Here is a 24,644-nt window from a genome sequence, read left to right as displayed (position 1 = left end):
CAGCCCAGACAGCACCGCATTTCTTTTTTTGGGGCAGCTTATTCATGTCTGGCTGCAGGTGAGGGACAAAACAGGGGCTGGAGCTGACCTGTGCAATTAGCCCCTATAGCAAGAGCCTCAGCCTAAAGCATTGCCCCACGAAACTCTTCTGGATAGGAAAAAAGCACCACTAACTGCAGGCTCCTTCCTACCATTCCCAACCCCACCTGAGTTTGCTGAAGCTGGTTGAATTTACTCTGGATTTTACTTTGGAGCAGGCTGCTTTTCCCTGCCTTTTTTTTTTTTTTTTTTAACATGGAAATCTACGCCAATAAGTGAAACCCGGCTCATGTTTTACCTGCAGTAGCTTTGGATTTACTGCAGGGGGTAACCTTTGGCTGCTGATGCACTTGCTCCGGCAGCAAGGCAGGTTGGAGCACACTTCAGAGGTTAGCTTCCGTGGGGAGGAAACGCCGGGGGTGGGATTTATAGCCTGGTCCCCGTTTAATTAAAGCCAGCTGCTGGTTTTACCGGTTTCAAATAGCTTAAGAAAATGATCCCTAAATATATTAAAAAGACAGAAAGAGTCTGACGTTTGGGGTAGGGTAACTAAAATGATTATTTTGCAGTAGAGTGCAAATTAGAGCATCAGCTTAGTGGTGCAGACCCCGGTATTTGACATCAACCAGTGCATGACTGTAGGAGCAGACTGCAAGTGGCTTTCACACGGCTCTACCTGCGGCCTCTCCAGGCGAGGTGTCTCCCCATCCATCCTGCCTCGGTGCTCCCGACCAGCCCTGGCACTGGGTTCCAGCCAGAAATGTGTCTGGGGGAGCCCAGAGCTGCTGCAGCCGGGGCACCGGTCCCTACGGGCACCCCCGGTGAGGACCCTGATCACTGGACACTGCGTGGTGGAAAAGCCCCTCAAGTACCCGCTGGGGATGGAGACTTAGGGGGGTTCCTGTTGGGACAGAAGGGAACGATGTATGACTTTTGGGTATGTAACTAAGCTGGGCTCTATTTATTTATTTATTTTTAATGAGTCAAAGATAAATCTACTAACTAGAACACCTAATAAACTGTTAAAGACCTGGTTTAAACACTTCCCACTATTTTTGTAATACTTGGCCCTCTTTGTGAGATTTCGTTTTGTTTTTTGGCTTTTTTTTTTCTTTTTAATGAAGCAATTCTTCTTCTCTAAGCACTACAAACATTTTCTTCCAAGGGGCTCTTCGAGGAAAGCACTGGCTGATCATTTGCAAGAGTGCTGTTACTCGGGGGCAGTTTTGCTTGGTAATACTCCAGGAGCCCTGGCAATAATTCACTCCGAAGCCCTGTGCCACATCGGGTTTTCAGGAAGCACGTCAGTGTGTGACTACAAACCGGGCGTCTGACTCTGCATGGGTTAGCGAGAGGAATTTGTGAGCCCACACCTACTGCTAGGTAGAGTAATCAGAAGCGAAACTCAGAAAAGTGCCAAATAAAGACAGGAATGGAATGGGGGAGAGCAGATTTACCCTTTTACAAGGCTCCGTCCCCAAAATCATTTGCCTTTAGTCTGCTGCCACAACCACTCCTGAGGCCTCTGCTGTCCTACCAGTGCAAGCACCCTCAGAGAGACTTGAGACCTCCACACACTGAGAAGAAGGAAGGGTCTGAAGACAGCATGGGCTGATCAGCAGAAAAGCAGCAAGACAAACCTGCAGAGGAAAGGAAAACAATCAATCAAATCAATCAATCAAAAAAAATAAATAAATCCTCAGAACAAACCACCTCATCTACAATGCTTTTAAAGGAATGCGAAATTCAAACTGAAGACGAAAGGATCCGTCTATGCAAGAAGCCTGTTTTCCTAACAAGTAGGGGATGGTTTTGATTCTTTAGCGGCTGGGCTATTGCACAACTCCTGTGAAGCCTGCTGATGAATTAGTTACTTGAAAACCAGCAAAGCTTTGTCCTCCTCATGGCTCGGCTTCCCGGGTGTCTCTGAAATGTTTGTTTATAAGTGGGAGATGACTAACAGGCCTCTGCAGAAAGGAAGTAAATTTAGACTCCAGCTTTGGGAAACTGTCCACAACACGGGGCAGAGTGGAGCCAGCAGAAAACCCCACGAGAGCAGCTGGGCAGCACGGAGGCAGCTCCATGCCCCCACAGAGCCTGGTTCAACCCCTCAGAGCCACAGAGCTGGGCCTCACCTCTCTCCACACTGCCATCCTTACTAAAAAATCCAGCCTGCAGACACCTGGACCTTGAAAGCACCACTAAAGTACCCGAGAACCAGTCCCATATTCCCCAGCTGACAAAAAGCCAGAAGTGGCAGCACCGTGGGGCTTGCCTTGCCTGTGCGTCTCCACAGGCTGACAACTCTGAAACCTAATGACGGTGCTAAAACCGCAGCTGTCCTTAGCTTGCATCCAGGGAGCACGGCAGTGGTCGATCAGCTGCCGTGGGCTTGTGCAGGCACCCCACACTCCTCCCGTGAGGCCCCAGTCCCCTGATGGAAGCACCCAGCTGATCCCAAATGTTTTCCATGGCACAGCCACCAGAGCACACCAGAGACAGGAAGCCTGGAAGCTCACCTCTGATGTCAGACAAACTCCAACCCACACAGGACAACCTTGTCTTATTTACCAAGATCAGACCAGACACTGGGAACAACAGACCAGCACCCTCAGGGAGCCCACAGATGCCAGCAGCAGCTGAAGAAAACACGCTTTTATTCTAGACAAGCAACCAAATACCTTGAACTCTTATCTGACACTTATCACAAGGGCAACAGAAAAAGGTGCTTGAACCCTAGCCAAAATGTGCTGCTTTTTTTTTTCTTTTTTTTTTTTTTTCCCCCTGCTTGATGAAGCACATGAATCGCAAGAGCAGCCTGTCCCTGGGAATACTTGTACTTACTTGCTGACCTGCTGGCAAGCAAAGCCCTGAAAGGTAATGGTGGGGGCAAAGCTCCAGTCCCTGTTCACCACATGCATCCAGCCCTGAGCAATGCCTTGAAGCACTGCAGTGAAATCCACCACAGCTCTCCTGCCAGAGCCCAGGAGATTGGTTTGAGCCTGGGTATTTTATCTGTCTCCTAAAACACTTCTTTTCACGAGCTATAAAACTCTGGGAAGTTTCATTACTCGCACAAAATCCCAGCCCCTGTGTAACCCACCAAACACAGACCTTTCCTCCTGCCCTCCAACTGGAGCCAGTAAACCTCCCCATATTATTTACGAAATGAAATTCCCACCCGTGTTATTGGCACCCCAGGAGATGCCTGCCAGACGGGCGCGCTCCCGAGAGCCCGCAGGACCACAGCATGCAGCACCGGGCTGCAGGAAAATGTTGGAAGGAGCCCGAGTGAGTGTTTCTGCAACAAAAAAAAAAGCATGTGTGCTCCAAACACGCTATTCATGTCATTCATGCTGCTCAGCCAGCCTGTCCTGGTCACGGCACCCGAGCAGGGCTGCAGGACAGGCCCGGGAGCGGAGCCGACCTTTCAGCGGCGTGCAGCAGCTGGGCTCGCGTGTTTCTCAGCTTGCTATTTATACCGGTCTCCCTGTTTACACCTATTCTCGTTTTGTCACACATCTCATCTTCTCTTTGCTTTATGTAATCTTTTCAGCTCTTCTTCGTTTCTGTTTTCTGGGCTGGAGGCACAGCAGAAAGCAAAGAATGTCACAGAGTGCCAGCAATGCCTGGAAGCGTGAGCACTTCACTAAATTCACGGCACGCATTTCACTGCACAGCGTTCCTCTAAAATGCACACGCAGAAGCACAGGGAGATTCTGGCAGGGATAACTACATCATAACCCCTCAGCCACTTACTATACCACAAAAAGACATACTAACAGGCAAATCTGATCAGAGAGCAACAATAATTTCAGTGGCAAAAACAACACTTCAAAATGGAGAGTTGCATAAAATGATGTTAGCGCTGAATCCTGAAGGTAAAAGATATTGCCACCTGGGTTTTAGATGTCTTTACATACACAAAATTATCTTATCATCTCTGCATAGAAGATAGTTACTGATTTAGAAAAGGAAAAATCAAAACGAGAAGCCCAACTGTGAACTCTCTATGGTCTAATCTCCTGATTATACTTGGATTTGAAAATTTCATTAGAAAACAATTACAGAGAAACTGGAAATATCACGGAGGCTTAATCAACAGACCCAGTGGATTTCTTGGCAGCAGAGCAGCTTCAGACAGTGCTAGAAGACTTCTGCATATGTTTTCATGAAATGAAAGTGAAAGAAAGGTTGGTTTTAACCAGCACTTCACAGTGAAAGGGCTTTTGACTGATAAATCAATCTTCTTTTTTTTTCTTTTTTTAAAAAAAGTAGATTTCCTTATATAATGTGCACAGTGGATGAATACCTACCTGCTAAGCCTGCAGTTGCTGCTGGAGTTAACTGCGGTGATGCAGCCTCCTTTCACCGAGGGAAGGTCATGGAAGAGCTGCCCTCTTCCTTCATCCCTGTTTGTTATTTCAACAGACCTAGTGGCAGCCAAGAGCTGAGAGAATGAACAAAAGGGAATAAAAATAAGCCCTCAAAGATATGCAAAGCATCAGGGTTTTTTTTTGGTTTTTTTTTTAAATCTTTCTGCTTGGCCATATATCTATCATATTTTACTGTTCAAATGGCAGAGGAATTTACACAGCAAAACCGGATCAAATCTGCCCCTTGAATGAGTATTACAACATAGATACCTGCTTCTAAATGGAAGGGCCACAGCTGCTTTGCTGCTTCTTAGACCTCGTCATCTCGCCCTGCGTTCAGCTACGAGATCAGGACAATGTTGGTGTGAACAGCAAGACCCCTTGTGGGCCACACACGGCCACACGCCTCAGCAAAATCAAATATACGAAATATAATGTTAAACGCAGGTGAACCCAGATTGTTTAGGCCCGGTGATTGAGCCAGTCATTTTGGAGCCTCAGAGCCCTGCTCACATCCCAGCTATAAATGCTTCAGGGTTAAAAACGATGTTTTTTGTAATGTTCACTGCTGCAAGCCGAGCATCTCCATGGCACAGTGGCTGCAGCAGGAAGATTCTCTCTTTCTGGCTCTGCCACAGCTCTGTACCCCCAAACTTCATCTAGAGAAGCAGTTCCACACAGCCCTGACACATATAGGATGCTGCAGAAACCAGAAGTCTGTGAATATATGGCTCATGCTATAGACCTGGGTATCCCTTGGATTTATGCAGAGGCAGCACTGTGCCCCCCCAGCTTCCCCTGGCACTGCAGGGCTGGTGTGCTGGCGGTCCTGGGGGCCCTAGCAGCCTGATAACCACAAGTTTCATTCAAGCCAATTATAGCGCTTTATAAATAGAGGATCCTGCTTGTTTTGGAGCCGGCAAACAGCAGGCGGTGGGTCCTGTTTCCGTGAATAGTGCCTGGGTCTGATATGGCCAGGCTGGCCTCAGCCAGCAAGAAAAGTGCTGGGGTCAAAGCGATGTCGTCGGGAAGTGAGAAGGTCCCCAGCCTGGCAGGGACAAGGCTGGGCATGGGGTGTCAGCAGAGCCAGGCTCTCCCCTGCCAAAAACACTGCAGGAACAGAGCATTCATCCTATACCTTCCTGGAGACATTTAAATCAGGCACTTTTCATAATCACAGGTATACATTTAAGGACAAACAGATGCTGTCATAATGGTTTCAGGCAGGTTCGTGATGTGCAATGCAGAAAGCAGACGACTTGTTGGTTCATTACCTATAGCTCTATTCCTGGGGAACCAGAGGGCAACAAATTCACCCTGAATTCAATTAGACACCTGCTCAAAGCAATTCCCAACAGCAAAGGCAGCTCATTTTCTAATTGGAAAACACTGCATCCTTTTTTCTAACCTTTTAATATTATTGATCTTTTTTTTTTCTTTTTTCTTTTTTTCAGGTGCAGGGGAAAATGCCAAGCGTGATGTCAGCAGACAGAGTTACATGCCACAGGTGCTCTTTCCAAAAGCGGAGCACTTAATGCCAGCCGAAACACTGGCTGGATATTGCAGAGCGTTATCGTGATAACGGAGACAAGCTACACCATGCACATTTGGGGCAGGAGAGGCAAGAGCCTGACCCCTTGAGCCCTTGGCTTTTGCTATGCCAAGGCCAGGTTGCTATATCGTTATGATAAGGGTAATCCTGTTAGGCAAACACATCAAACAAATAGTCATTCATGATTGCAGACCTTGTCTCGGCAAATCTAACCCCAAGTTAGAAATGTGCTGAGTGCACAGTCCCGTGGCACAGCACGCTGCGGGCTGACCGAGGGGTAGGCCGGGGTCGCCTCTGCCCCAGGACCCCGGTGCAGGCGCTCGCCGAGGCTCAGGGCAATGCCTGGAAGTGTCCACAAACTGCCAGAGAGCGAGCCTGCTCTCCTTCCCCTTCACTTCATGTGTAGAAGAGGACAGATGACTCTTATGTCAGGCTGTTTTGCTTCTATATTTATGTCCTGCCTTAGGCTCACAATGTTCAGCTCAGATGCAATCCAGTCTGGTCATATTAATACATCTGGGACAATATTTTTAACAAGCAACATCAAGCCGAAGGCCACAACCGTCCGCAGGCGCCAGGAGCTCTCTGACCCCGCTCGCCCGTTTCGCTTACGAAACAGAGAAGGTCCCCAGAAGGAACCCAGGAGGTCCCTTTCTGTCTTTTATGGGACAAACACACTTTCCAGCTCCCCACCCCACCCCTCCAAACATACTGGATCAAATTTAATCTCTGCTGTGCTCTGGGAGTTTCTGTAGGTTTCAGAAAGGATGAACATGACTCATTTATTACAGATGCCAAAACCAAAGTTTAATAAGGGGTCGTCACCAATCTTAGCCAAAATAAAACGGACACCCATAGCCCGTGGCCATATCTGAAGGCTTGCAATGTAACTGCAGATGAAGGACCATCTCTTCCTCTGGGTGACATATAAAAAATCAGTTTCAAAACCTAAAAAAAAATGGGTTATGCCACCGCTGGACACTAATGCAACAGATCTATGCCACCTGGTTAGCCACTTCTTCAGCTTCCCACCAGCTGGGACTGAGGCCTGGGAGCAGCCAACCCTCACGTTACGTACCTCACCCCAGAGCTGGTGGAGAGGTGTCCTTTCCAACACGGAGGGTTTCTGAGCTTGTCTTGGGTTCCCAAGAGTTATTTGGAATGCAGATTTTTGGAAGGGAGTCACGTTAGTTGCGTGACAGCCAGGAAATGAAAGTAACGAGAGAAGGCTTTCCCACTGCATTGTTTCCAAAGCAGATTTTCTTTCATGCTGTGGATCAGGAAGGAGCTGACCCAATCTCACAGAAGAGAAAGCAATCCAGCTGGGGTTAGGGGCAGTTCAGGCTCTCTGTAAAGCGATGACTCACTCCAAGTCAGGGAAGCAGAGAGCGAGCAGCATACGAAGGGAGCGAGGAGGAAGAAGAGGATGGTGCCGAGCGCCATCGCGCAGGGGCGAGCGGGGTTTCAAGGCCCGAGTCCCCCCCGGACAGAGCGATGGCTGATGGTTTCGGTGGGCCTCCTGTGGGCCAGGAGCAGTGCCTGAGCTGTGTCAGACGGGTTGCCACAGCCACGACACAGACAGAAGACAGGCTGCTCGGAGGAGGGCCCGCAGCGGCGGAGGAAATGAAACAGGAAGGTTTCTGGAGAAAATGCTTGTGTGAGCTTTCCACGAGGTGTCAGCAGCAGCTGTTAGTCAGCGCAGCCGGAGGTGCCCCGGCCTGCCAGCCGCATCCTGGCCTGGCACACACGGGTTCCCCAAAGGGAGAAGGGTCCCCATCCAGCACCAGGCTCCTTGTCCCTCCTGGTGACAAGATGACCCGGCTCTGTCACCATCTAAAGACTGCAGAGCAGAGGGGTCCCCATGCAGGGCCAGGACCCCAAAGACCAAACGCAAGCCCTTTGCATAATTTCCCTGCCTAAAGAGCTCGCAGTCCACACTACGATGATGAAAGCAGCGTCGTGGCACCGGGTCTGCAGAGGGGATGCTGTGGCACGGCGAGATTAAAGCCTTTGCTCGGAGGTCGCCGATGCGGGAGGTGGATGTACGGGGTGTGCGTTCCAGCCCAGCGCTTCCGCTGCAAGCCCCAGCTCTCCTCGCTCATTACTTTTCTCTCAAGATGTTTAATTTTAGCTAAACGGCATGCCGGTTGTTTCCGCCTGACTTGTTTACAGAGACTCCAGAGCCGGAGGCTTAAAGAAAACCTGCAGCTACAGCGTGCTGTGGTTTGGGGGCCGTTGTCCAAACTCTGCTGAACTTTGGTCCCGAGCCTGCTTGCAATAGAGGAAACTGGTAAATGTTCAGCATCAAACCCACTCAAAAAGTCAGTGCAAGGACTGGGGTCAAAACTGCATCTTTCAGCCCTTTTAGAAACTGAGGGATGTATTAATTGCCCCTTTTTTGTCTCATGCTCAAAAGCAGTGCTAAACACTAAATGTGCTCAACATTATCACTCATACCCCTGTTTTCATTTTGCATTCAATGACACCAACAATCACGCCCATTAAGTCCAATATGGCCAATATGGTCCTGCCCTTAATTTAATGAAAACCTCAAGTAACACATGATGTCTGTTGCAACAGCAGAGCTTTTCCCTTCTTCCCATTATGTGGATGGGTTTCAGTAGCATTAAATGGGCTTTAGCTGGTCACTGGCTGGAGAAACCAAAAGATCAACGTGCTGGAGGAAGGTAAAGAAAAAATAGCTCCAAGAGGACACGTCACAAGGCAACGAAGGGTTGCATTACTCAGACATGGTTGTGCCGACAGACTAATCCTCATCATGTGCCAAGGAACCTGTGATAAGCCCTCTCATAGTCAGATAAGTAATAAGATCAGTTACTTAATTCAAAGTGATTAAACCCAGGCTGGACTGCAAACAAACAAGTCGTGTCTGCAGGTCTACACATAAAATGCATATCATCATAAAACCAAAACCTTCCTGGTTTGTCGGGTTTTGTCACTATAAGCAGTTTCAGGGCAAATACAACACTTTTTCTCCAGCACTGTGCAGCCCACAAACAGGCTGTGTTTGCTGCAGGCAGGTTCCTGCTTTGAGTGGATGTGACAAACACATTTTGCAACCAGGGGCCAGCCTCTGGGCCACCCTCCGGCTGCTCTCTTTGAGACCTCAAGGACTCAGCGTGCTCAGGCCTATCTGTAAGCCACTGCTGGGGCCCAAAGCACACCATGGCTGTAACTCTGCCTCCAGAGGAAAGCTTGGCCTGAGCAAACCAGTCCCGCTTCCACTCCAGAGACATTAATTGCCTACACAACAGCAAATTTGGCTTCGCGACTACGCTAATCTCCTGTCTCTGGGCTCAAACACAGCTTGGCTTACCCAGGCATGTGTGGAAAATGTGTAGAAAAGGCTGGCAACCTGGCTGCCCTGGCATCACTGTGCTGGGCAGCCGAACTGATGACAATGTCACGGCAAAACTGGGGAAAAGACTGGGTGTTTGTGGTCGGTCAGAGCCGTCTCCCGGAGCAGGCCACAGCACGGCACGCAGTGGTGGCAAGGCATGGGTGGGTGAGGCGATGCAGGACGCCCTCCCAAGGCCAGGGCTGTAGAATTAGCTACTTTTAAGCCATTTATTTTGATCCTGTGCTTCGGCAGAAATTATCCCATGCCTGAAATAATAGGATGCAACTGGACAGAAATGCTCCAGTCAGCAGAAAGCGGAGGACGTGGTTGTCCTCGGTGAGTTTTCATCTGGAACCGGACAGGAGCGGTTCACCTGCCGGCCTGCTCGGCCAACACGGCCTTCGGTGCGAGCACCGGGCAATAGCCTCGCAAACCTGACCCAGCATAGTTTCAGTGTTGTTTTCCAGCTGGATGGCGGCTCAGGGCACACGCAACAAAGGCAGCGGTTGTTCCTCGCCGCCTTCGTTCTCTCTGGAGTCAAGGGGAGCGTGCTACAGCCTCCCTCCCTCCCCAACGCCCCAAGCGGCTTCTCAGAGAGGGCTGTAAGGAAACGTGACATCTCAGCTCACGCCTGGCTATTTCCCCTGCAAGCCTGTGCACACGCGCCTCATGCTGGGAAGCACGGAAGGCGTCACCCATTTCAGAAGCAAGGGGAAGCCTGGGGAGACCCAGGGCAGCGATATCGGAGCCACCGGCTGTGAACCCGGCAGTGACTGGCATCACCGCCCGCACGGAGCCCCAGTGCGCTTCCTTGGTGGCCCAGGAGCAGCACACCAAGAGCCTGGTGATCCCAAAGCCCGCAGTGCCCAGACCCCATGTGCGCCCAGCTCCCCATAGACCCCACACACCCTGGACCCCAACCAGGGCCAACCTGGATGCACACGCCCAGGACCCTGTACACCCTGCAGCCCCAGCACCAAGACCCCAAACACCCAGACCCACAGGACCCCAAGCACACAGATCCCTAATATCCAGACCCCCAGGACCCTGAGCACCCAAACTCCAAGCACACAGACCCCCAACACCCAGACCCCCAACACCCCCAGCACCCAGACTCTGAGCACCCAGAAACCCCGGACCCTGAGCAACCAGACCGCAAGCACACACACCCCAAATACCCAGACCCCCCAGAACCCCAAGTACCCAGACCTGCAGGAGCCTGAGCACCCAAATTCCGAGCACACAGACCCCCAATACCCAGACTCCCAGGACCTCCAGCACCCACACTCCGAGCATGCAAACCCCAAGCTCCCAGACCCCAAAAATCCAGACCCCCCAGGACCCTGAGCACCCAACCCTGAGCACATAGACCCCCCAATACTCAGACCCCCAGGACCCCAAGCACCCAGGCTCCAAGAACCCAGACCCCCCCCATACCCAGATCCCAAATACCCATACCCCTAAGGCCCCGAGCACCCAAACCCCAAGCACCCAGACCCTCCCTATACCCAGATCCTCAGGACCCCCGGAACCCAGACCCCGAGCACCCAAGACCCCCAATACGCAGACCCCCAGGACCCTGAGCACCCAGACCCTGAGCACCCAGACCCCCAATACCCAGCTCCCTAGGGCACCCAGCACCCCGACACCGAGCACCCGAGACCCTGAATACCCAGACCCCCGGGACCCCGAGCACCAAGACCCCCCAACACCCACACCCCTCTACCCACACCCCCAGCACCCCAGGCCCCGCCCCCTGTCCCAGGCCCCGCCCCTGTCCCAGACCACGCCCCCAGACCCCAGACCACGCCCCCAAACCCCAGACCACGCCCCCCAGACCCCAGACCACGCCCCCAGACCCCAGACCACGCCCCCAGACCCCAGACCACGCCCCCTCCGCCCTCGCCCCGCCCCCGCCGGCCCCGGCCGCCAACTTTGTTGGAACTTTGCCTCCCGTGACGCACGCGGCGGCGCGGGGCCCCGGCCTCCCGCCGCAGCCAATGAGCGCCCGGGGCGGCCGTGGCGGCGGCCAATGGGCGGCGGCTGGACAGTTCCCCGGTCCTGACCGACCTCCGCGGCGGGGGGGGGGGGAGCCGCGGCGGGGGGGGGGGGGGGCGGATAAAGGGCCCCGGCGGCGCCGCGCCGCGCTCCGCTCCCGCCGCCCCTCCGCCGCCACGGGCAGCGGCACCGAGCGGCCAGGTGAGCCCGGGGCCGGCACGGCACGGCACGGCACGGCACGGGAGGGGCCGCCGTGCACCGGGAGGGGGACGAGCCCGTTGCGCCGGCGACGGAAGGGAGGGAGGGGACGGGGCTGGCGAGCACCGGGAGGCGGTTTCTGTAGACGGGGTTCCCGAGCGCTGCTGCAGAAGGGGGGGAGTCGGGCCGTTCCGGGTGTACCGGGCCGTGCCGAGCCGTGCGGAGCCGGGCTGTACCGGGTCATTCCGAGCCGTGCCGGGCCGTCCGAGCTGTACTGGGTTGTACCGGGTCATTCCGAGCCGTGCCGGGCTATGCCGGGCTGTACCGGGTCATGCCGAGACGTACCGGGCCGTGCAGAGCCGTGCCGAGCCCTGCTGAGCTGTACCGGGCCGTGCAGAGCTGTGCTGGGCTGTACCGGGTCATTCCGAGACGTACTGGGGCCGTGCCGGCCTGCACCGGGCCGTGCAGAGCCGTGCCGAGCCGTACCGGGTCATTCTGAGCCGTATCGGGCCGTGCAGAGCCGTGCCGGGTGTACCGGCCATACCGAGCCGTGCTGAGCTATACCGGGCCGTGCAGATCCATGCCGAGCCGTGCCGGGCTGTAGCGGGCTGCACTGGGTCATATTGAGCCGTACCGGGCCGTGCAGAGCCATACTGGGCCGTACCGGGTCTCCCCGCGGCGGGTGCCCCCTGACGGCCCCTCTCTCTGCCCCCGCAGGTCCGTGCCGATGCTGCCCCTGGTCTCCGGTGCGGGAGGAAGCCCCCGTCGGACCCCGGCCGCCCGCCATGCCCTGGAGCGTCCGGTGGGTCGGCGGCGGCGGCGCCCAGTCGCAGAAGCAGTGCAAGAAATCCTCCTTCGCCTTCTACCAGGCGGTGAGGGACCTGCTGCCCGTCTGGTTCCTGGAGGACATGCGGACCATGGAGGTCTTCCACTGGGAGGACGGCGGCAAGGTGAGCCTCTACTCGCCCTCCGAGGCGCTGCTCTACGCCCTGGTGCACGACCACCAGCCCTACGCCCGGCATCTGCTGACTAAGTTCCCCCAGAGCGCCCTGGCCGTGCCCAGCCAAAGCTTCAGCTGCTGCCAGGCCTCGGCCCCGCACCTGGCCATGGCCGTGCGCTACAACCGGGTCCGCGTCCTCTTCCGCATCCTCAAGGCCGTGCAGGGCTTCCCGCCGGGCGACAGGGCCGGCCACCTGGACCGCCGGGGCTGCAGCCGGGTGGAGGGTGGCAAGACGGCCCTGCACGTGGCCTGCGAGCTGGTGCGCCCCGAGTGCCTGCTGCTGCTGCTGGGGCACGGCGCCTCGCCCTGCCTGCCCGACGGCGCCGGGAACACCCCGCTCGACACCTTGCTGCAGCAGCTGTCCCAGGCGCCGGCGGTCAACACGCGTGCCAAGCTCCTCTGCCTCGACTGCCTCTTCCTCTTCGTGCCTCAGGACGTGCCGTTCGCCATGAAGCAGCAGCTGCTGGACAACCGGCAGCGCTGGCAGGACCTCTTAGGGGAGAGCAGGTACCGGTGCCTGGTGGGCTTGGCTCCCCCGTCGCTGTTCGTCGGAGCCATGCGCGTCTTGATCAGGACCATTTCTCCCGAGCACTTCCCCGAGGCTCTGGACGATCTGCCCCTGCCGCATTTCCTGAAGCCTTTGGACTTGAAGCTGGAGAGCTAGAGGGGGCTGCAGGGGAGCCTCCTGCTCGCCTGACACAACAGACTTGTGCTAAAACCCTACCGGTGCACGAAGCTGCTGAGGCAGCAGCCGCCAAGTACCTGTTTTAATTAGAACTGTCTTCTTTCCTTTTTTTTTTTTAAAAAAAAAAAAAGAATTGTATCTGGCACTTTACAGTATATTTTATTTAAAGATCTTTGTGGTGAGGTGAGGTCTACACTGCATTTTATAAAAATGTTATATGGCCTGTACTAATGAGGATATGTGGGAGAATATATTTGTAAATACATCTAAATAAACCAGCAGCAGATATGATCCAAACTATAAATCAAGCAGCTGAAAACTCCGAAATGGCATGTGCCTTGAAAAAGTGCGCGGGGGGGAGTATCTTCGAGTTAGGATTTCCCTGTTACATAAGCCAAGCAGTCCTGGAACAGGATGACTCCTTTTTAGCAGCTCTCCTAATACATCTTGGCAGAGATGTGGTCTTTTTTTTAAAGGTGCAGATGAAAGCTTCCTAATCTTGTACACAAAACCAAAGTGAAGACGTGTTATTAAATCCCCCTTAAACAAGGCTGGCAGGGATATGCAGCTGAACAAGCTGTATTTTAAAATATGCACGAGTACCAGTTGGCTTCCTTGCGACGTTCTTTCTGTTCCTCCTGCGGAGCCGAGGTGCTTGCGGTGCCTGGAGGGCAGGAGCAGAGCCCGCAGCCCCCAGCCAAAGCTGTTCCTGCCCTGGCAGCAGCCAGTGCTGGAGACCCCGGCCCCTCCGTGCAGCTGCTGCAGGGTGAGGTGCCAGCGCCCTAAGGGGTGAAGGAAGGTGGCACAGCTGGAGGCTTCTGCCTGCCTTCCTCTGTGTGCCCAGAGGGATTGTTTGGGCCTGGCCATGCCCAGGAGGCTACAGCAGCTTCTTGCATGGATTCCAGCTCCTCCACTGCCAGTGCCCAGGGGGATGTGATGGCTTTGGGTCAGCTGAGCCCTCTGGGTACCAGGTGTCCCAAACATCCCTTGTGAGATGCTCCAAGATATGCAAGACAACCCTGCAGCTCCTCCAGATGGAACAGCCCTTTAGGGGTAATGTCCTGGCTGCAAAGCTTGTGTTTAGACCCGTTGAGTCCTGAGCAAAAGGTACTGAGGAGGCTTTTTGCTCTGCAACCTTTACTCTACAGCATCCTGGGCACTTGCGCTGCTCGCCCCCCTGTAAAACTGGCACTGCCTCTGCCTGCTCTGCAGGGAGCGAGCTGCGCTGGCTCCAGCAGTATCACAGCGATAGGAATCTCCTAGGCCACCGAGCTGCAGCTTTGCCTCTATTGTTGGAAGCCAGCAGTGAAACTGTTTTGTTGCAGTGCTTAAATTTGTAGCAGGGAGTTGTTTGCCACTTGAACAGTTTCAGCACTGCAGTTCCCTTTGGGATCATCACAGAACTGATGCACTGAGAGATACGAGGACACATTCAACACACCATTTTCTTTATTCATGAACTTACTTTGGTTAGAAAAACATTTAAAAAGTCACAGAATGAGGCACTATAAGCGAAGCTATTCATGCTTCAGCAGAAGAGTGGTATTTCATTTAAAAAAAATTTCCGTACTGCATGCACGATAACAGATAAGCCATACCTCTGAAATTTGAGATGCAGCAGAAAGAAGATTGCTATTCTTAGACTGATGGCACTGAAAATGTTTCCTAGAAGAGCAAATGTTCCTTTTTCCCAAGAAACCAAGATGATACATGCTGTAACCAATTATCACGGGGAATTCAGGGCCCATGTTGGAAAGCATGTACCTGCTCTAACTATTCTCTTCAGCTGCCTTGTTGAGGATAAAAAATACAGAAATCCAAAGAACTAATTCCTCTCTTTTTAATAATAAAAACTATAAATTGCTAAATTCTTCATTTGAGTACATTTTCCCCATTGCTTCTGGAGTAATGCTCTGGAAGCATCATCCATAACTGACAAGAAGTGAAGCAGTCAGGTCTAACTTGCACATAGGAAAGTGTCTTGAGGTAGGGGAGGAGGCAGAGGTGGGGTGACAGAAAAGCTTCATCAACCTTGCTGACAAAGATGTAATGTGCTTCAGCGATGGGGAGTTGGTTATTTGGATGGCATGCTGGAAGACGCTCCAGATTCCTAGCCAGGAGGTTAATTACACATCAGGACAGCAGGACAGGCTGGGCAGGACGTGGCCTCATCACCACCTGGATTCCATTACAAAAATCCTATTGCATCAGCAGCGTAGGGCAGACCCTCCCCGCACCTTGAAACAATCCAAGGCCGACTGCCCCTGTGATTCCTGCATCCCTCCTCCCACCAGCTTGCGGGTAATTCACTCAGTAAACAGAAAGGGTCCCCCCCACTCAATACAGCGTGACGAGTCCACAGGCAGCTCCCTGCTGTGCCCCTCCTGTTACTCTAGGACAGAAGTCAAGCCTGCTGCTGAGCCCGTGCTGCTGAAGGTCACCGATGGCCCTCGCTGCCTGCGGCTTGCTGGTGTGACTGGTGTGCTTCATCTGGACAGGCTGAGAGGAAACGTGGGCAAACTGCGCCGGTGACTACGCAGATCACTCGCCCAGCTGGGCCCAGGCTTGTTTTCAAACAGTCACAGCTTGGAAAAAGGCCGGGGCTTCTCAGCCTGGGAACAGAAGGCCTCTGTTCAGCCGCAGGCCGAGCAGGAGGGGCAGCAGCTTTCCTCGGCCTGACTCGCCAGCACCGGGGGCCCTGGGGCACAGCAGAGCTCAGGCTCCACAGCCCCTTCAGTTCTCCATCCCTTGGCGAAGGTTGACAGCAAAAATGCCAGTGGCAACACCATTGCCAAGCCTAATAAAGCAAGCTGGGATGGTCCTTACGTCTCTGCAGAGGGGGATGGCCAGTGCTGCAGGCCGGGAGCAGGGCACAAAGGTGTGGGTAAGAAGATTCACCAAGTCCTAATACATGAGAGCCAAGGAGTAAGGACTTAAGGCACTTAAAAGCTTCTGTCTTACCTCACGGATTACTTTAGCTGCACAAGGCAACTTACTCATCTGTGGGAAATGCTTTCAAAAGCATACGCAGCAGTGTATAGAGCCAGCATTCCTGAAAAGCTTAGCCAGCTCCCCTAAAAGGCTGCTTTCTGTCATGAAACAATGAGGAAAGACAATAAATATTTCCCCTGTGTTGCTCAAGCACCTTCAAAAATGATTCCTGTACGACCCACCTTTTGGTGCAGAGTGGTTTTATTCACTGTGACAGGTAAAGGCCCAAAACACTTTCATTCTGAAAGCAAGGAGAGAGGAAGTACTGCATTACTTTCGGTTTTTCCTCCTTGCAATCAGCCCCTCTCCACAGCTCCATTAAACATTTGGGAGTCACAAAACCTGTCTAGTGTCTGCTGGAGGAGCTGAAGTATTTTGAGTAGCTCAGTCAAAAGATGGATTTGGGATCTTTAACATTCTTCTTTTATCCAGCATATTAAATAGTTAATGAACTTAAATTGATATGAACACAAAACTAAGTGGCTTAAATAGTCTTAAAAAAACAACCCTTACTCTAACATCTGCCTCAGTCCTGCTCTCTGATGTACTCTCCTGCCATAAAAGCTGAATCTTTTTGTTCTTGCCATGGCCGTAGCCTGGTACGAGCTCTGCCAGAGGTGGGCACCTCACACTCAGCAGAAGATGGAGGAATTACACACACTTGAGAACCACCCCCTTCACGAAGATGCACAGACATGGAATATCGAGCCTAACGTCAGCTTAGCACTGCACGACGGAGATCTGCTGCAAATAGGTAAGGTTTCAGACAGCTTCAGGGGAGAGAAAGGGAGCTGCTAATGATCAGGCTCCTCCGTGTGGACAGTCCCTGCAAACTGAGCCAAACGGGCATCGCCTAAAGGAGGAGAGGAAGCAGAGGAGCACAGAGCACGGGACTTGCAGGGAGAGGAGGCCTTGGCTACAGGCTGGGCTGTGATTACAGGCTGCTTTGAAGGTGAAGTTGAAAATAGCAAGGACAAAGACATGGTACAGAGGCAGGGAAAGACAGAGACTAGAAATGGGCCATGGTGCTAGGTTTGTTTCCTAATCGCTATTTGTCCTGTGCCTAACATTCAAGTCATACAGGATTTTGACTTGCAATGTAACAAATCTATTGACATCAGCAGATCATTGTGCATTGCATCATCCCATCTTCAGATCAATGCCCCCAACTAAACAAACAAGAAACCCATGATATGTGCTTAATATTTAAACTGTAAATCCTTGCAAACCAACTTTCATAACACCATTGTTCGTGGCACGATTTCCATCACTGCTTGGTGGCAGAAGCCCTCTGAGGCTAGACCACCATGAATTCCCAGCCTGGCTTCAGCGGCCTCTCCTCCACCTGCAATGAGTCAAAACGAACCTCTGCCTACTCCTTGCTCAGACCACATCAGACTGTCCTTTATCGTCATGCACAAGAACCACATCTATGGTTTTGCAAGGCTGCTGCTTGCACTGGTTTACTCCTGCTCCTTCCACCACCAAGCAGGTACACTCTTTTGCATGAACAGCACAAAAATAGAAGAAGCAGAACTCTCTTGCAAAACATATCTCATTTATCAGGAAAACAGAAATGCAGCAGTTTGAAATTAAAAAAAAATATATGCTTCACTATTACTAAAAGAAATGCAGCTGGTATACAAAAGGTTCTCCCCTCTTCCCTTGCTGATCTCTGAAAGGACTGGTATCTCTTTGCCCAGTGGTTTAGCTGGTAAATGGAAAGATCACATAAATCAAGAAAGCAAATCTTCAGAAGTCTCAGATGATGACAGACTCGTCATATTTACAGATTATCGCTAAATACAGTCTAAGTCAACCCTCCTCCTTCAGGAGAGCAAATTAGCAAAAATAAAAAAGTTCAAATTCAGGCTTGATGCAAACCATCCTGAGCCACAGTGAGCCATCTACATGCCTGGAACAGGAGGTAACACACCAGTCTCCCCTTCCCCACACTCCCCATCCAAAGCAAACTGGAGGGCAGGAAGCTCCATCGATCTCAACAGGGAGGCGAGCAGGGAACCAGAGCCAGCCGAGCCTTCCTTTAGGCTCCTCTGCTGAAAAGCAATGGAAGGAAGCCAAAGGAAGAGAGAGAGAGAGGCCATTACTTCCAGGCAGAAAACACTTGGCTGCACGCCTCAGCCAGGACAGGCAACAGCTTCCAGCCCCGGGCAGGACCACAGCAGGGCCGCTCGACTCCCTGACTCTTCCCCGTGCACCGCCAGCACCTTGTCTCCTCTCTCGCAGGCTTTGAGGGTCCCCTGCCTGTCCTCCCACGCTTGCTCACGCCCCAGCGATCAGGCAGTGTCCCCAGACCCTGGCTCAGTTTGGGGCATTCCCACGCTCTCTCTGTCAGCAAAGTTTCCCTGCCCAAAATTGTCCCTCGGCTCCTTTGTTCCGGCCGTGGCAGTAATTGCTGTTTTGATGTAGGAGTGGTGTTTTTGGCATTGTGCTCTTAATATTCGGACTTTATTTTATAATCATTGGGTTCCTTTTAATGGTGCAAGTAAATTATAGTAAACACATTACACCACATCACATTCATGTTTTTTAATAGTGTCATTTCCCTGACAACGTTTGAGGCAGCCCTTTAGAGCAAAGCCTAAAAGGATAAGTAATTTCTAGCTCGCAGTAAGAGAGAGAACCAAGTCCCTTGAGGAGCCAAGTTTTGAGTGTCCTTTCCTACAAAACCATCTGCTAGCGCTCTCACGCTTTCTCCCACTCCTGCAACAAGGCAAGCTATTGCTGGTTGGTGACTCAAAGCAACAAGATGGAGGGACTCAAAACCAAGCTGCTTTTAGTCCTTTTTTAATGACAAGCACGGGCAGGCGTGCAGCCAAAAGCAGGCTGCACAAAACAGCCTTGAACCAGTAATGGAGGTGACCCGAGTGACTGCTTGTCCTAGAGCTGGGCAGCCACCACGTCTGCGAGGCGAGGGGCACGTTGCTTCTGTCGCTTAAAGCACACAGATTTGCAGGCTTGCCCAGCAGATGGGATGCTAGGACCTCAGGGACCACAGAGCTAAGAAAACTCCTAAAAATGTCATAGGGCTTCACCTGACAGCAGGGAACTGGTGAGACGAGAGGGATGAGCAGACACCTTGGCACCAAGGAATGAATCTGCCAGTGACCTCTGCTGCTGTCCTGTAGAGCTGCAGCATGCATTTGGCCCCGGCAGTCTGACAAGGGCCATCACAGAGCTCCCCATGCTCGTGAGGGGAAACACTCACACGCCAGCAGGAAAAGAGCAGCACTCTGTCAGCTTTGTTTCCTTCTTCAGATGCCCAGGGTTTGACTCAGCTTTGCTGCCGTCTCATCCTCCCTGCCGGCAGCAGCAGTAGGGATGTGGTTAGACCAAAACACCCTGGCAGAAAAACACCCTCTGAGACAGACCTGAGGTAAGGAGCTGCTGGGAGGCAAGACCAAGTGAGTCACTTGATGATTCACTTGCTGGATAGGGTAGGATGTTTTAAAGGAACGTTTCCTTCAAAGTTAAATGCCAGCTGCACAGCTAGGTGTGCGCGTATTGCCCAGGTCACCTTCAGTACGGGGAACTAGAGCATTGGCTCTGCTGCTGGAGCTCTGCACGACATGCTGGCGGGGGATGGCTGGTTCACATCCAGCAACATCATCCCGACCTTCCTGATAGGACAGCAAGGTATCAGCCCATCAGTCAGGGCCATGGCATCCAGCTCTAGGTGAAAGTCTCCAGGTGGATCTCCTCATAACCCTTTGTTCCAGCCAGTCTGATCTGGCAGGAGACTGCAGCTTCTCCCCACGGTCATCACCCCCAGTTTGGGGCTGCAGTGTGAGACATTCCATCCTCTGTTCTTTCTCTCAGGAATTAAGTCCTCTTAGGGTGCAGGGGAAGCACTACCAGCATGGTGGTAGGTGAGAAATGTGGCTGCCATCCAAGCTGTCCTTCGGTGCTGGAGACTTGCTAAGTCCTGGCTCCCCAGGGAGCCCAGACCCCTGGGGAAGCACAGGGTAGGAAGCACCCAGGTGATGGTGAGGACAGCACAGTCAGGCAGACAGTGGGGCCAAGCACAACATTTGTACCACAAACACTGCGAGAGCCTGAGGTCCTAATTCCTTGGTACCACGCGGTATCAGCCATGCTTACGTACAACACGCCTTAGTCACGATATGCCTGCAGCACTGATGCAGTGCCCACATAGCGAACAGCCAGCTCACGTCACATCTCCTCCCCTTACTAGTTTACAGAGCACACAAAGCAGTTACAATCCCGGCTCCTCAGCTGAAGCTTTTTCCTCAAGTGATATCAGCAAATCTTCTTATCACCAGAGGTCTCCGGCTCAGTAATTGCCCTGCCCAGCGGTGGCTGGTAACGCTCAAGTCTCACAAGTACTCACTCAGTACAAGCCAGCTAACAGCAGACCTTGTCCTGCAATAGTCCTTGCTGTCCCTGCAAAAGTCCACGCTGTCCCTGCAAACAGCATTTTTGCGTGTACAAGTCAGGGAGTTATCAGGCAAACGTTTCTCCCTGTTGCGCAGCTAAGGCTGCCGGGGCCAAAAAGGGAGCTGCAACCCTCTGTGCTCTGCTCAAACAGCAAGTCTGCCGTGTTCCAGTTCTCTTTGCTGAATGATGGGAGGAGAAGAGAGGGGGAGCAAACTGCCTTGTTGCCCCTGATAGCGAGCGAGTAACTTGACAAGCTAGTGCCAGGCAAAAGAAGGGGGAGGGGGTAACACAGGGCTCGGCTCTGCCCACCTCCAGCGCATGGGAAAGGCTCTGCTCGGTGACTGCTGTGCCTTTCGGGGGTGCTAAGCAGCACTGAACATTCGCTCTGGGAGGTGACAGATCCCGGCTGGTAGCCTGCATCTGCCTCCATTCACCTTTTCAGCATTAGCAGTGCACACACGGCAGAGTGGCACCGTTCCGCACCAAACCTAGGACACCAAGCGGGGAGGGTATTCGGAAGTCTTTTGTTCCAGAAGCAAAAGAACTCCTTCCTGCCTTCTGCTTGGGATTTGATGCTTTAGAAACTGGTTGCTCAGATACCAAACAAATCTTGTGCAGACTCTCTGCTAAAACAAAAGCACAGAAATTTATGCAACCATATCCCTTGCTTCAGCCCGTGACCTTACCAAGCTCCATTCATTAATCAGGCTGCGCTGAAGCTTTACTCAGTACAAATCTGACACCGATGCAGTGACTCTGCAGGGATGGGACACACACTGAACCTGCATTTTTGTAATGTGATGTTGACCACAAGCGGCCTTGATGACCTAGGCATTAACTACAGTGTGGCAGAGAGATGTGTGCCCTCAATTAGATGGTCTCTGTGAAGGGTCAAGTCAATTTGGCCAGCTGAGCCAACGCCTTTTGGTTCAGCTGGCAAGAGGGCAGCACTGTGATAGCAAGCTGTGAGCTCAGAGCCTATAGAGAGCCCATATCCTTTGTGGTATCAAAGCATTAAGCACTAACAGGGTGATCATGGAATTTTTGGCTGCTCTCCTACTTTCCTGATCTCTGCAATGGGAAAACATAATTCCGTATTGCTTTGTTGCTATTACTGAAGGATGTACTTGTCCTAACGACCAGGCTGTTCTCAAGCCCACACCCTTATTGTAAACTGCAAGCTTGACACTCTGATGAATTTCTGGTTAATGAGGATCACACCGCCCTCTCTCACCACCATGGGTTACTCCTTTCTGAGCAGCGTTTGGAAGCCACTCCCAAGCACAGTAAGTCTGCCAGCAGCAAACCTTCAACTTCTGCTTTCTGTTTGCCTGCTCTCCTTCTTCACCTGCCTACAGGTAAAGGCAAGTTGTCTGCTGACCATCACTTCAAGAGCGCTGCTGCTACCAAAGGAGAAAACAGAGAACAACACGTGATGGCTCACTTTGATGCGAATTACTAGGTAAAAAATAAAAAAGTAACAGAACACAGCTCAGGCCTGATGAAGACAAAGTCTGATGCTAAATGTGAGCATCCACTTGTGGAGGCATCACGTCTGGGGAGAAAGATTATAGAAACCAGCATCTACAGACTGACAAAACAGATTTACTACCTAAGTTACCCATTTTCCTATTATAAATCTGTCATATGGTTCTAATGCCAAATCACCAGAGGTCATATAAACCTCTCTCATATTATGCTCTTGACACACTGATTTTGAAAATAAAAACAACCAAAGCAAACAACCCCCCAGGTACATGACAAGCATTACAGGGTTATGCTATACACACTGCTAGCTGGTGGTTGCTTTCATGCCCCTCCTACCACAAAGAGCAGTGTTTTCACACCGGCTTTTTTCACATCAATCAGCCCTAGCTGTTCTTACACAGAGGCTGAAATAGTTGGAGGGCTGATCTGCAGACACGCTGAGTGTCTGCAGCACCAGCTGACGCCACTGTGAGAGGCACGTGCTCTGCACCTTCAAACGCCCTGACTTTCTGCTAACACCATTCACGTCTACCAAACCAAACCAAACAGCACGAGTACTTAGACATGAAAACAAGCTGACACCACTTACACAAAGAAATCAGGCAAAGCAAGAAAAGATCAAATGGCTCTGATCTGTGATCGATGTTCTCACCCCTTGATATCATTACAGGGATTGTTCCCTTTATCCGTTGTTAAATGCCTCACAGAATGGGACTGCCACCACTTCCTACCAAAGACAACAGCGCAGCCTAGTAAGCTTTATTGTGAGGAAATGTTTCCTGCCACTAAGCCCCTTTGCTCATTCTTCTTTCACAGGTCAGAATTATTCTCTTTAGCATCTCCTGAAACAATTGTATCACCTCTACTCACTGTAGCAACTGTGGGTTGCTGGGTGTTCTTCAAAGGCTCTGATTTATTTGTCAGTTTTGTTCGTTTGTTTGCTTTTCCTCCACAAGGCATTCTCTCTGCTCAGTTCATTATTAACAGTGGCTTTCTCAGAACATCTTTTCTGAAATTCAGGTGCTTCCAGCTGTTTGTAGTCACCTAGATGCAAACACATCAGTATCAGAGGGAAAAGAGACTACGTCAGCACTATTGCAACGTGCAAGAGCTTCACCCAGGACCCAAACTGCAAACTATATAAAACCTACTACACAGGTCCCCTGTGACTTGTCTGCCTTTTGAATATACGCATTCCTGCTCCCCAACCACTGGCACAGAGTGGCTTCAAAGGATAGTTCTTGCTTATCTGGACTACATCAGAGACACCAGGATACAGAGGAAAGAAAAAGATGGTTCCTTCCCCAAGTGTCATCCATGTCAAAATTTTTGTTTTCCTTGGCAGCGACTCAAACACTTGGTACCTGGCTATCACTTCAAAGTAGATGCATTTATTTTGCAAAATCACTTGCCTGGGATGGCTTCCAAAAACATCCCTTAGTTGGCTGGACAAAAGCAAAATTGCCTCTGGAGGCATCATATGATGAAGCCTTAGATCCTACTAATAACATTCCTGAAGCCACATCCACAACAATTGTAGTGAGAGCTTTGCCATAGATGTATATAGGACTAAACATGAAAGACAAGCGTTCCAACATTCCCTACTTGTCTGGCTGTGCTTTGACACTAATAAAAACCATCATCACACTTGGCCTTCTTAGTCAAAAGATTGTTTATTTTTCCAGTCGCCACCGTATGGTTTTACTTGTCACCAGTATTTCTTGAGCTTATCATGATAACTCATGTCAGACACTGTAAATCTGCTGTTGGGAAGAGTTAAACTCAGTCCAGGAGATCAATGATACCAGCACTAATAAACAAAATAAATTCATTTTCATAGTTGTCAGGTTACATTTGCCTTCCCTAAAAGAATAAATATGTACACACTTCTACTGCAACAGTGTTTCTGAACAGTGATTCTCATATGATGTTCCATCGGGCACTGCCAAGTGGTCCATATTTGCTTTACAGAAGTGTGTTACTTCTCTGCTTTTATTAGAAGCCTGATGGAAAAAGCACAGGAAAATCTGGAGGAAAGTTTTAGTGGTGACAATTGAGTGGTCAATTCACACAAGAGTTTTGGAAATCACTGTTTTAAATTTATTCACTCTGTACAAGTTGGTACTGCTAAAATAACAGAGATCAATAATGAAAGATGAGAATCTTGAATGCAGGAAGCAAATAAGATAATGATATGCAAATCACCTGGGTACACAATCAGAGACAGCTCTAATAGCTCGGTCCCTTAGACTCCGGATTTCAAAAATAACCAGCTCAAGCTGAATGTCACTGTGACCCATTAGGGTCCTCGAGACAACAAAAGCTGTACTACTCCCCACAATGTTGACTTTTAAAATGAAAAACTGCATGAATTTTTGTGAAATTTAGCATGAAGAAAGTTTTATTTGTGACATATGAACTAGGACGTAATTTATGTCTGTGTTACGCTGGCATGTTCCACCTTGGCTGAGTTCAGGAATTTTATCAAGGACCCTAGATCTAAAAGCAAGAAACCTTAGACCCAAATCTAAGAAAAC

At 51.3% G+C, this 24,644-nt stretch overlaps 1 protein-coding gene across 1 annotated transcript; it reads left to right on the top strand.

The window, feature by feature from the left end:
• Positions 1–11,291: 11,291 nt before the first annotated feature.
• On the top strand, positions 11,292–13,513 carry ANKRD9 (ankyrin repeat domain 9). The gene is made up of 2 exons (XM_083840203.1): positions 11,292–11,527; positions 12,242–13,513. The coding sequence occupies exons 1-2, from the start codon at positions 11,329–11,331 to the stop codon at positions 13,186–13,188; spliced, it is 1,146 nt and encodes a 381-aa protein (XP_083696329.1). The 5' UTR covers positions 11,292–11,328; the 3' UTR covers positions 13,189–13,513.
• The last annotated feature ends 11,131 nt before the right edge of the window (positions 13,514–24,644 follow it).

This window comes from Anser anser, assembly GCF_964211835.1.
Source record: "Anser anser genome assembly, chromosome: 5".
NCBI lineage: Eukaryota > Metazoa > Chordata > Aves > Anseriformes > Anatidae > Anser > Anser anser.
This window is presented reverse-complemented; position numbering and strand designations above follow the sequence as displayed.